The sequence below is a fragment of the Mizuhopecten yessoensis genome, unplaced genomic scaffold, assembly GCF_002113885.1.
Source record: "Mizuhopecten yessoensis strain PY_sf001 unplaced genomic scaffold, ASM211388v2 scaffold11033, whole genome shotgun sequence".
Taxonomy (NCBI): Eukaryota; Metazoa; Mollusca; class Bivalvia; order Pectinida; family Pectinidae; genus Mizuhopecten; species Mizuhopecten yessoensis.
This window is the reverse complement of record NW_018408845.1, coordinates 407757-421647: the sequence shown is the minus strand read 5'-3', so window position 1 is coordinate 421647 and position 13891 is coordinate 407757. Positions and strand designations below refer to the sequence as shown.

Here is a 13891-nt window from a genome sequence, read left to right as displayed (position 1 = left end):
ATATCCAGTACATAACCTCTAGAGTGCTGCCGAACGATGCCCACTTCCGGTTCTGACGTCATAGATCACAGGAACAGAAGCGAACCATTTTGACGGATAAGTTTACAGCTGCCTGTCTTTGTTTACAGTTGTGACCAGATCGTTGTTTGGCTTATCTCGACCTAAGGAACAAGATGAAGTTCAAATTTAGGGAAGAACACACGCTTGGTATGTATGACTTTTTATTTAAGAACGATAAAACACCATTTTCTTTACTTTCTTTTTGGTTATCCGTTTGGCTGGATATTTCACAATAAAAGAAATGCGTTACAACGGTGTAGTATACTGTAACAAGTCGACAACGTATTCATTTTAATTGTTTTCTTACTTAATGTTGTTTTTCGCTTAAATAACATCATAATTAATTTAAAATCGTATCAAACATCTTAATAGTTTAGCAATTGTCAACAACATATTCGGAAGTCAGGTAAACACAGTATCACGTGAATCTTATCGTGATCTAAAAATAGTGGACCGTGTAATCCACTATAAATGTGTTTATATGCAGTTCTTATATGATTTATGTCCAAACAGAGCGTAAAAAGTACAATTACAAACGAGAAATACCATGTACAGTACATGATTGCAAATTCCATTGTTGTGTTTCTGATGTAGAATCCAAATGTTGATACTTTTCACTAGCATTGTTTTCTTTGCAACATTGAACAGATTTTCAGTGATTAAGATGTCCAATACAAAATAGGTGCTACTTATGCTTACGCTCACCCCATTTATGTAGAAGCGAATGAAACAAGTTTAATCATGTATCTCATAAATATTATGTTCATCTTCTTAACATATATATGAGTAGTGATATACGTCTTCCTGTTTAAAGGACTAGTTAAATTATAAGCAGATATACGTAGAAAAATTCTGCTAGCCCAATGTTAACCTAATATAGTAAAGCTAAAGGTTGAAAATGTTCTCTAGCAGCGACATAAAATCTACTTTCCCAAGAAATTGGGCTTGTGGAATTGTGCAGCACTGAAGGGTAGTCAGAAATGTAAATCATAATATACTGTTTTCAATCTAAAAGAAAATGGATATGTTTGGGTTATGATTTTATTATTTAAATACTAGAACAGGAAAATATTTGATATTGGCTGGTATCAGGTCAATATTGGATTCACAAAGAATACTTCTAGCTTATACTTGTACCTGACAGAGAAAGAATTTCTAGCTTGAATACCTCACAGAGGAACAATTTATGTTTAGAGTTAGGAATATAAAAGTATAAAACTAAAAGTAAGAAAGGTTTATGAAAGAAATATCAGCTGTCATATATTAATTAATTATACCATTTCTAGACAAATTATTGATCCCTTAAAACAACATCTGTCTTTTAAACAAGAAGAATAGCCTGTAGTGATGTGTCTGAACAGAACATTTGATTGCTATAAGGCCAAACCAAACCATTTTACATGTCTGCAAAAAATGAGGTATGTAATAAAATACACCTTTAAATTTGTTTTCTGTAAGTTTTGTTTACAAGAATAAACTTGACTTAACAGTATTATTTTTTTCTTGGAAAAATTGCCAATAAGTTTTAGGGTAGGTATAAATAATTAGGGTAGGAAGAATAACCAGAAACAAACAATATTGTTTGATTGGCCTAAGCTGTTTGACATTGTTTAATTATATGCTGTTGTTGTCATTACACAATCTTACCATCAAATGACCCTGGGTAGGTGTTTGTTTATAACATATTGTACTGACATGTACATGTGAATGTCAAGTACTGTACAGGTAAAACAGGTTTAATATCATAGGTCAGCTAGTCTTTATAAATAACCCCAGTCTCAAACAATACTTGCATAGAATTCTAATACTTAAAACACTTTAATTTGAAATGTTAGTTGTTTGTGTCCATGTGGTTTGACTAGTTGTTTACTATATATAACCATGGATTATAATTTGTGAATCGCTTTGAGAAGACCTACAAACTAGGTTGTGATAAAGCGGTATATAAGAACCTCAAATTATTATTATCATTATTTATTTATTATGAACAGTTTGTATAGATATATTATATCTAAAATTGACAAAAAATGTAATAAAAATGTTTATTACAATTTATGAATGTTGACATAGATAATGAAAAAACTGTGATATATGTACATGTATTATATAGACAGTAAACATAAAATACATAGGCAGTGTTAAAAATATTTATACATCAGGGTTTTTGTCAGCTATTTTGGTAAAGGGTCCCTGATCATGAGCAGACATCAGGAAAATTTCATCGTCATTTGGCAAAAATTGGGGAATATAATCAGTGTTCCCACATTTACAACTACAAGGTCTTGAAAACTATCATAAGCTTGGAAAAATAAAAGCTGCAATGTAATAAGCAAAACTATTCTTTTTCTTACAGTAAAATGTATAGCAATACATAAACACATCAATTTTTAGTGTTTATGTTTATTGAATTTCAAATTGTTTGTTATTTATGCATTTTAAATGCTCTTTCATGGATGGTAATACTTAGAACATTGTACATTAAATGACTGGAAATATGCTTTTTAATGCAATTGGGGAAATGCAAGGTCTTTTTTAAAATTGCTAATGGGTCGCTGTACTGGACCCTATAAATACCAGGCAAAACACCCTGCATGTGCATACAACATGTATAAACAGTGTGCAAACAGTTTTATAAACACATAATGATACATAATGTTATAAACGCATGAACTGAATTATAAACCAATAGACAGTTCTTTAAACACATGGTGTTATAAACACAAAATGTTATAAAAACATAGACAGTGTTTTATTAAACACCTGGTGTTATAAACACATAGTGATATAAACACAATGTTATAAACAAATAGTGTTGTAAACACATGGTGTTATAAACACATAGACAGTGCTTTAATGACATGCTGTTAAGGTACTTTCATTTTTAAACGAGCTTATTTTTGGTCTAAAAAATAGTTGAGTAAAAATAAGAAAACATTAATTTTTCATATGGAACATTTTTTACAAAATCTATATTCATATATCTGCTAAATGATGATACCCCCATGAAAAAAAATATAATCTGTTAAAAAATCTGTTATTTTATATTAATTGATATTCATCTTTTGAAATGCTTATTTCTGGTTGGTCTTTGTAGATAATAATATATGAATTGATGCAAACTGTTGCTTTGTTTGTCAGACATCAATCAATGCTTGGTATTTAAGCTTTGCTTTGTTTTGTTTCAATGAACATGTATTTGTTGAATATAACATTGAAAATATCTTGAAGCAAGTTATGAAACTTACTGAGTCCATAAGTATGTTTCCTGGAATAGTGGAATGATTTTTTTGCCTATGTAAAGAGTGTAAAATAACTAAGATTTTTATTCAGGTTATGCCATGTATACAATGTTGTAGGTGTGCCTCAAAAACTGTCCACTTTTCCAAAAATAATGATTTTCTTCTGTTTCAGAACAAAGAAAAGCAGAGTCGGCAAAGATAAAGGAGAAATACCCAGAAAGGATTCCAGTAAGTTAAAGATTAGTTATATAGTATTTTTTTGTACTGTATATATACTGTTAATTATGTACAAGTTAATTGTTCTATATCTGCTTTCTAAACAATAATCCTGTAACAATAGAGGTAATGTTAATTTTAGTACAACGTCAATTAATATGAAAACATGGTGATGTACTATCTATTTAAAATGATGGCAAATTAATTCAGACTGAAGTCATCAATGTTTTCAGGTCTATGATAATGAATACTTTTAGAACTACGTAATATTATTGTTCTCCCTTACTAACTTACTTGATAGGAATTGATATTATTCACTTGCATGCTTCCTTGTATCTTTTCCAGGTGATTGTTGAGAAGGACCCCAAGTCACAGATACAGGATATAGACAAACGCAAATTTCTTGTTCCTAATGACATTTCTGTAGCACAGTTCATGTGGATTATTCGTAAACGTATTCAGTTACCGTCAGAAAAAGCCATCTTTCTATTTGTTGGCAAAGTCCTCCCGCAATCAAGGTAAATCTCACAGACTACTAATAATGGAACATTGTCTACGAAAGTAGCTGCTTCGTAATTATTTTCACGGCAAGAATGAGTGATATTAAGGGAGTCTGAGACTGTTTGAGTCATTTTGTAGTTGACTGGTAATAAATTGGCCTATTATTTAAGTTTTGCTTTTTACTGAATGATATTTATATCCGAGAGTTGTCTGAATGCACAATAATTGAAGGAGCGTATACATACAATTCCACTACTCCTGGGGCTAGTAGATGTTATGTTGGGGCTAGTAGATGTTATGTTGGGCTAGTAGATGTTATGTTGGGGCCACTACTTTTGGGGCTAGTAGATGTTATGTTGGGGCTAGTAGATGTGGGCTAGTAGATGTTATGTTGGGGCTAGTAGATGTTATGTTGGGGCCACTACTCCTGGGGCTAGTAGATGTTATGTTGGGGCCACTACTCCTGGGGCTAGCAGATGTTATGTTGGGGCCACTACTCCTGGGGCTAGTAGATGTTATGTTGGGGCCACTACTCCTGGGGCTAGCAGATGTTTTGTTGGGGCCACTACTCCTGGGGCTAGTAGATGTTATGTTGGGGCCACTACTCCTGGGGCTAGTAGATGTTATGTTGGGGCCACTACTCCTGGGGCTAGTAGATGTTATGTTGGGGCTTCTACTCCTGGGGCTAGTAGATGTTATGTTGGGGCTTGTGAATATTTTCAATATAAACTATGAAAAAGTAGGTCAGGCTAGGAGAACTTTTCATAAACAGCCATACAGACTAAAACTCAAGATATAAAATTGTACATCCCAGTTATTGGTGTCAAAAACGAACATATTGAAATTACTAGGGATAAATTATATTGTAACCTTGAATATTAGTATCACTGATTTGTCAACTTTGATATCAGTTTACCTGGGCTATCCAAGGTCGTCTGATAAGTACCCAGGTACATGTCAATACAGCAGTATCAGGTGTAATGTATCCTCTACATATCATTGTACAGTTACCAGCTGGTGTCCGTATCAAGACTTCTGTCGGATTAATTTGTTTCTCAGTACATGTATACTAGAGGTAGATTGTAGATGTGTAAGTCTATTATACACTGGTAGTGGTTGATCCAGAGGTAGATGATGAAGTGTATTATACAATGTTTGTCAGAGGGAGATTTGTTTTACCAGGGATACATGTGTAACTATTATATACATTGTTATATCAGAGGTACCCAAATATTGAAAATAAAGGTATCTCTATTATACAGTACTGTATAAACATGAAGGCTTGCATTAGTTAGATACCAGCTTTACACTGAACAGGGAACCTGAGCTCCAGGCTTCTGTCACCTTATATTGTACTCTCATTTTGTCTCAAATAGTGTAGTGTGCCATGCCCTATCCATTGTCTATCCTTCAGCTCCTTTTTTGGAAACCAATCAGTAGTTTAACTAAAGTTGACATGAACCATCTTTAAGTGATGGGGATCTTAAGTAAATGCAAAGTGATGACTCCTACATAAATGTTAAAAGAGAGCAAATTTTACATATTACATATACAAATTTTGAAAATATTCTGGAGAACTGGATATATATCCAGAAGATAAGGAATGAAGAAGTTTTATTTACATATAAACATGAGGAAGTCTACAGGCTCCTGACTACAGATGATCAATAAGGGTCGATCAAGTCCAGAGACAAGAAGAAAATCCTATAGACTACAAGCCTATCTAAAAAGGATTAGACATGAAAAATATAGTTGTATCCTGTTATCATCAATTGGGGCCACAATAAGGGACCACTGTTTGCTAAAGTTAATGTATCCCAAGTATGAAAAATGTTTACTGCTACCTTAATACACACATTTAAACTGTAATAGATATATGTAAACAGAAATATAAAATGAGCAGCAATGTGTGTGATCACTAGCAGTGACCTGTATATTACTGCTGACAATGTTACCTACCCTCTAGCTGTAGTGAAACCGTAATGTGATGAAGTATGATGTTAAGCACAGATTGACTGTCCCTAAGGCAGCAGTTTGATCATTGGTATAAAGTGTATAGAACCTGAACTTCAACCAGGTGATGTTATGTTGGCGTTCACCTCATTTTTGCAGGGTACATAATGTAGATAGAAATTGTACAACATTCGTATATTTATATATAATGGCTATATTTTCAATTATAGTATATCAGTTCTATCTTCTTGTAATATGTTGTATATTTACATGTAACTGTTCTGTTTCACTTTGTCTTGATAAAGGAGCGCATCGCTCCGAAAATTTGACAACCTAAACTTGTCCACACTGTTGGAATTACTTCTTTGCCCCATATATATACATAGGTAATTATACATTGACTGACTCAATAAATACAAAGTATGTCATGGACATTTAAACAGTGATTTTTTAATCACAAACACCTCAGATTTATCTGTGAAATTATATCGTGAAATAAGAAGTGGACTTTATGCCATGTCATTTTGGTCTTGACTTGAACCTATAGCGATCATTATGGAATATCCAAGTTTTTAAACCTGTCATCATGAGGTGGTGGCAGGTTGTTCAGAACGCTTTCCGTCTGTGGTCTGGCATCCGTCAGTCAATCATGATCCGTGAATCACTTAGTCATTCCATCTGTAAACAAAATTTGTTCATGCTATTTCTTAAAAGATACCTAAAGGATCACAATGAACCTTAAAATGGTTGCCGTAGCCATCTTGAATTTTGCATAAATTACGGAAAGGATCATGTACGCTATACTGCTAGTCCCTTTTTATGCCTGCTTCAAATTCTGCTACTTCAGAAACAGAAAACGACCATTGGGCCTTCTGTCCATATACAGCTCTATCAAAGAGTTTTATGAAAGAATATTTTTTCATTCTCTTATGACACAGCTTCATGTTAAAACTAATGATTTAATGACTGCCTTCAATGTAATTATATCTAAAAAAAAAACAATAACTTTGACTCTTGTTTTTGTGTTCCAGTGCCAGTATGGGTCAGGTATATGAAGAGCACAAGGATGAGGATGGATTTCTGTACATCGCCTACAGTGGGGAGAACACGTTCGGCCACTGACATTTTAACCTCAGCCATGATCACTTTATCCCTGGCCACAATGCTGCAGACAATGGGCATTGTGACCATCATTGTTTTATCATAATTGGCACAACAGTTTTAGATTGCGTTTTGTTACTGCAGGTTTTGGTTAATTATTAACTTTAATTCGGACATACAGATGTTACTATCAATTTTAAAGAACACCTACTTAATTACAGACGGAGAAGGTAGTTGATAAGCAAACTGGAGATAGTTTGAAGCTAGGAAAACCTTGAAACTACTTACAATTTATTGTGGGTCATTTTTATTAAATTTTTAACCTAATGATAATGACACTAATTAAAACTGATGGAAGATGTTGCTTACATTTAAAAAGGAAAAAAAGAACATGGTAGCTATTTAAAATATTAAGTAAGAACAAGTATTGAAGCCATTTATATCAACAAAAACAGAAATGTATTTATGGAAGATCAATAATAACAAGTACTTAAATGTATTGTGTGGCATTTCAGTATAAAATAATCAGACTTTTGGCAATCTTATATTACACCTCTAGATGTCAAATCTATGAGAATGTGATTATATGCTTTCATAATCTGTTTGTGAGTGTCGTTTAAACGAGCCAACTGTGTAATAATGGGTTTCTGTAGAGCTGGGAATTACTGAAGTTGTAACAAATGATGTTTTCGGATAGTGATCAATGTGTTGTAAACAGTGTGTTGTATAAATAAATGTATGTTGTGTTGGGAGTTACATGTTTGTGTATAGATGTATGATAGAGTTTACTCTGGGATGGCCTTGTGTGAGATAGTTTGGTAATACACAACCATTTGTAGCTATGCATTGAACACTTATTATTAATTACAGTGACAGAGACGTCAATACCATATTTCTCTTTTTTTTCTCATTTTGGCTTGACCGGGAAATTAACTTCAATTGAATGTTATTTTTCAGTTACTTGCTAAAGCTCAATACACTACAACAGTTCTCTGTTCTCATCTCACAAATACATTCAAAGTCATGTCTTAATTACCTTAACTGGCCAACCAAATGGTAGCTTGGCTGTAAACCTTTTCAGCCGATGTAAACATTCAATCTAGTGTGGTTGCTGTTAACATTCTCAACTAATGGAAGTTTGACTGTAAACATTTTCAACGAAAAATAAAAGTTGAGCTGTAAACATTCTTAACTAAAAGAAGCATGGCTGTAAACATTCTCAACTAATGGAAGTTTGGCTGTAAACATTCTCAACTAATGGAAGTTTGGCTGTAAACATCCTCAACTAATGAAAGTATGGCTGTAAACATTTTCAAAATGAAAATGACAATTATTCTTCCAAATAAATGTTAACCTACTGTGATTTAACATTATCAAAATAAGAAAGTCTTTGTCTATAGAATTTAAATCTGTTACAATAGCATTTAACATTGTATTGGACAAGCAGTGAAGTTATTTCCACATTCTACTTTATGTAATCTAAATAGAGCTTTTTATTTCATTTTGGTTCTATTATCACTTTGAGATATTACAGATTTGTGTCAAGAAAAAGCCTGAATTTTTTTGTATATGGATTCATCAGGTGATATAATATGATTTAAAATGAAAAACACAAACTGAAAGATTTGAGTTCAAAAGATAATTTACTCATGGTGATGAATTCTTTGTAATTTAATTGTGTATAAACTGTCAGCACTATACTTTGTTCATTAGGATTTTTTTTATTGCAACAAGTTTTACTCTAGTCCATCAACAGTGTACAGTTCTGCTACAGCACTTTTAACTTGACTTTTTATTTTATTTTATAATTTTACTTTATAATATTGGTTGTAAATTGGCTGAGTGTTAGCTGTAGTTTCGTTATTCAGCAACAAAGATCAACTTAATTGTTTCAGATAATTAGTATTTCTAGGTCAAATGCATCAAACAATTCGGATATCTTACAAAATGTTCAGTGTTATTATATCTACTTTGATCATGACATTATTCCATTTCGTTTTATCATGTATTTGTATTATAAGTTCCATTTCGCATTTTCTGTAAATAAAGTTATGTTACCAAAAGAAAGGTGTTCTTTTTGTGATCAATGAAATTTCAAGACAGTCAACATGTCAGAGACGTCACCCGACATGTGTTGCAAGGAAGTGAAATATGATCATGAGGTTAGAAGTGACTATTATCAGTCAGAATCAGGGGTTGATCCAGGATTTTCTAAAAGGGGGGGGCCGAGAAATATTTCTCAATATTCAACAGTGTGCTGCCAAAGGCAGCACCCCGAGCGCATAGCGCGAGGAGGGGGAGGGTACGGGAGGGGGTCTTCCCCCTCCCTTTAAGGGGGGTTTGGGGGATCTCCCCCCAAAAAATTGTGTTTTCTAGAACGTCTCAGAAGCAATTTCCTGTATTCTGAAGATTGTTTTTATGTGTAATTAACAAAAAGAAAAAAAACATTTTAAGTATGGCCCAAAGACTTTGTTTTGTGTACTGGAAAGAACATTATTAAAGTTTCGGTTCAAATTCTCTATCAATAGCGTCTTTTAGAAGTCAGATGGTATTATTATAGGGGCAACCTGGTGATGACAAATGTATGAATCCACAGGGGATTGTTCATTATTACCCGCCCGCAAGGGGGATACGAGAGGTCCTACGTGAAAAAATATATGTAGGGACGCACAATATCTAGTCTTCAGACATTGTACCTACAGTACAGTACTTCATGTAATAGTTTGTTGTACACAAGAACAAATAACACCATAACATCGTTGCTGTTTAATTAATGAGTTACTCATGGCATCACTAAGTTGCTAAACAAACGGATAAGTTTCAAATCAGTGCGACACCCAAGACCACTAGCTATATAGTCCCGCGTTTTATAATTGTTGACTAATTCACTAGAGTAGACAATGATATATCTGAAATGTCCACGCTGATTAACTCATGTAAGGGCGTGCATATTACCAACAGTGGTACATTTGCTAAGCTATCTGGTTAAAATGGTATAACTTAGGAGGCACATACGCGTCGCCCTTAAATTTAATTTAAAATTAACATACTTGTAAGTACAGCATATCATCTCATTCTGGTACATACAACTTATTACTATGTACACAATAGTATGCTGTGTGAAGATACTTTCTTGTACTTTCTTGTACGTACACGATGGTAAGCTATAAGTACCACAATGAGATATTAAATATTGTCTACAAGATAGTTGAACAGTTCCAACAATATACATAATACCAAAATAATTGAATGGATATGTTTAGTCGATTATACATAATATTGTCAGCCGAAAGATATGATTAATATCGCCCGGGCGGTTAGGAAGGTTACAATAAAAAGTGTTAATTTTCAGATCATGTATAACGAGCGGTCAATAATATAATTATGCAACTTATGCTAGTATATTTCCGCCGAGCTTTGCAAGTTGCAACTTGGGGTTTTGCAGAGGTGGTAAAATAAAATCCACACTTGAGGGTCAAGATACAAAGTAGACGAGCGTAGCGATGCCAACAAATATTGTTTTGATAAAGAAAATATAGTAAAAATATCAGAAAACGGAAACCCACAATATTTGCTAGGATGCCGTATGGGATGTGGGGGGCATAGCCCCAGATTTTTTTTATACAAGCTCCGTGCATTATTTGATGCATTTTAGAATTGTTCGGCCGGCCCGGAAAAGGTCAGTCCACTGCCAAAAGGGGGGGGGCCGGGTGTGCCCCCCCTAAATCCGCGCCTCACACAACAGAGAATAGTGTTTGTTGATCAGTAGCAGAATGTAAATATAATTTCTGCTGGAAATATTATTTGAAAAATATTTTTCCAGGTGTCCTAATTATACATCAGTGGTATGATTGGCAGTGATCTATATAACCAGCGGTGATAAATAGCAAATTGAAGGAACTCTTCATGCTCTAATTATCTTCCAAGGCAGCTGGAAATTCCAAGAGTGTCTCTTCAAGATGGATATAAATGACAAAGGTCTTAGACTCGCTTTAAAATGTCTCCCCCAGACAGATGTCTAAAAGATCACTCAAATGTCTTGCCAAACAGAGATATTCAAGAGAGTTTAGTGCTGCAAAAATTATTATTGTCTGCAAATAAATGTACAGTTTCTTCACAGACTGACCAATGTCCAAGAGACTCGGACCAATGTCCAAGAGACTCTGCAAGATCACTCAATTGTCTCCACAGACAGACTTAAAGTCCAGACGTCTCCTCAGACAGACTTAAAGTCCAGACATCTCCTCAGACAGACTTAAAGTCCAGACGTCTCCTCAGACAGACTTAAAAGTCCAGACGTCTCATCAGACAGACTTAAAGTCCAGACATCTCCACAGACAGACTTAAAGTCCAGACGTCTCCTCAGACAGACTTAAAGTCCAGACGTCTCCTCAGACAGACTTAAAGTCCAGACGTCTCCTCAGACAGACTTAAAAGTCCAGACGTCTCATCAGACAGACTTAAAGTCCAGACATCTCCACAGACAGACTTAAAGTCCAGACGTCTCCTCAGACAGACTTAAAGTCCAGACGTCTCCTCAGACAGACTTAAAGTCCAGACGTCTCCTCAGACAGACTTAAAATCCAGACGTCTATACAGACAGACTTAAAGTCCAGGCGTCTCCTCAGACAGACTTAAAGTCCAGGCGTCTCCTCAGACAGACTTAAAGTCCAGACGTCTCCACAGACAGACTTAAAGTCCAGGCATCTCCTCAGACAGACTTAAAGTCCAGGCATCTCCTCAGACAGACTTAAAGTCCAGGCATCTCCTCAGACAGACTTAAAGTCCAGGCGTCTCCTCAGACAGACTTAAAGTCCAGACGTCTCCTCAGACAGACTTAAAGTCCAGACGTCTCCTCAGACAGACTTAAAATCCAGACGTCTATACAGACAGACTTAAAGTCCAGACGTCTCCTCAGACAGACTTAAAGTCCAGATGTCTCCTCAGACAGACTTAAAGTCCAGGCGTCTCCTCAGACAGACTTAAAGTCCAGACGTCTCCTCAGACAGACTTATAGGCCAGACGTCTCCTCAGACACATACCATTGAAAAAAGTGACATATATATTGCATTAAAATCAGCATTTTTCTGTCTGTCTATTTAATAGGGTAATTTATTTTAAAACCAGGTGAATATGCATTTCATAAGTGCATGATTATCCATAAATAATTTATTAGTTTACCATGTTATGACAATAGGTTCCCTTTTTTCTTGCAAGTTTTCAATAAAAAAATGTGCATGATCAGAAAAAAAGGAAAAACGTCCAGTCAGAGAGCAGCCTGTGGTATTCAGAGAGTAGTGTGGTTCCAACGGGGTTGAACCTGCGACCCCTAAGCTAGCGCGACCGTAATCCTATGAACAACAAAATCTGCCACTGTGACCTGAAAATGACTTGTATCACATTAATAACTTCTTAGTTATGTATAAGTAACAAATGTACCTGGGTAACATCTCACTTTATGCATTGCCAATGTTGCCAAAATGATTATTATTGTTATTTACTTATTAGACCTTTGCAATTGTAAGTTTATTTAGTAATAGAGTAACTAATTTACTAAACAGTGATTTGGAAAGAGTTTTTGGAAAGGTTTATTGATCTTCTAAATAAAACACATACATGTAACGTATGTTCAAAATATTATGAAATAGCACACTTTATTTATCTAAAATAAATTACTGTTGGAATTACCTCCCTTGATTCAATGTTTCTGTTTCCTGTGTAAACACATGTATGGTGGATGCTCTGGTAAGCTTACTATAGCTTGATTGCGAGTTTGTCAAGGCAGAGTAAAGAACAAATGATAAACATTTAAGCATATGCATTACCCATCCTGAACTTAGACATAATAGTGACAATATAATTATGAAGTAATCCTGGAGAAAGCCAATCTACTGTAACTTATACTGCAAGGTGATGCTGCTCGGCCAGTTCAGTTGTCAGAACGCTAGTTTCACGTTTCATCTGTAAGTCAAGAGCAGTAAATTGAAACAAATGACATTTATTTACATGGCCGTCAGTAACACAATGTTATTTTGCGAAACTTTGCAAAAAAGTCTAATTAAATAACTTATTGATTAATTTTGTTCAAAAGTGAACAGGTGAATTATTATTTGCTCAGAAATCAATTTATTATTTAGCCTATGTGCTTGGCTGCCTAGAACTGTTGTGATACAATCATACACACCTATTTAAAAAAAGAGTTTCACACTGAGAAACATACAAACTTTTCCTAATTTGTAATGGATTTTATTTGACGACATGTATGCTTGAGGGCTACACATATATTATTATTTAATGAAGGCAATCATTCTGTTTAAAACTATTACATATCTAATGGAGACATTGAGTGATCACAGATAAATCACGGGTATAAATTAAGAAAAGTACCTGAAAGGTGCATGGATTCTCAACATCATTTTCTCTCACCTCTGCATCACACTATACTTACCTAATTTGTTACAGTATGTATGTAACAAGTGAGGAAAAATGCACGGCCTGAGACCGGGCTTCGAACCCGGGACCCTCCGAACTCTAGACGGAAGTTCTACCAATTGAGCTTAGATAATCTAGTAGCCAACGAAGGACCCAGTCCAGGTCCGCTACATATAGCTAGAGTTTCCTCTGGTCCTGACACCATACTAAGACATTTTTACAGACAGATGTCTGTCCCACACCAGATATCTATCTGTCAAAATGTCTTAAGTCTGGTTGTCAGGGCCCATGCAAATAGGGGCTAGTAACACAGTACTGAGTAGGTATGTGACTTTTTACCCCAGTATCAATGATGATTAATACCATCATTTTGTTTATTTGGAGGGGGG

At 34.7% G+C, this 13891-nt stretch overlaps 2 protein-coding genes across 3 annotated transcripts in view; both read left to right on the top strand.

Moving 5' to 3' along the window:
* The first annotated feature begins 56 nt into the window (after window positions 1-56).
* LOC110464776 (gamma-aminobutyric acid receptor-associated protein-like 2) lies at window positions 57-9137 on the top strand. Its single transcript, XM_021520166.1, has 4 exons — window positions 57-207; window positions 3472-3527; window positions 3861-4033; window positions 7001-9137. The coding sequence occupies exons 1-4, from the start codon at window positions 174-176 to the stop codon at window positions 7089-7091; spliced, it is 354 nt and encodes a 117-aa protein (XP_021375841.1). The 5' UTR covers window positions 57-173; the 3' UTR covers window positions 7092-9137.
* Window positions 9138-12770: 3633 nt separating this feature from the next.
* The window catches only part of LOC110464775 (tRNA-specific adenosine deaminase 1-like), a 9583-nt gene continuing 8462 nt past the window's right edge, over window positions 12771-13891 (top strand). The window contains exon 1 of one of the 2 annotated variants that reach the window (XM_021520163.1): window positions 12771-12815. The gene's annotated coding sequence lies outside the window, so the exon portion shown is untranslated. Of the gene's footprint in view, window positions 12816-12945; window positions 13034-13891 lie in introns of those variants that run through there. The other variant, XM_021520165.1, reaches the window with a different exon arrangement.

Coding starts and splice junctions, on each gene's coding strand:
- LOC110464776 (XM_021520166.1), top strand. CDS start 174: ATGAAGTTCAAATTTAGGGAAGAACACACGCTTG. Junction 208..3,471: donor TAGGGAAGAACACACGCTTG/GTATGTATGACT, acceptor CTTCTGTTTCAG/AACAAAGAAAAGCAGAGTCG. Junction 3,528..3,860: donor AATACCCAGAAAGGATTCCA/GTAAGTTAAAGA, acceptor TATCTTTTCCAG/GTGATTGTTGAGAAGGACCC.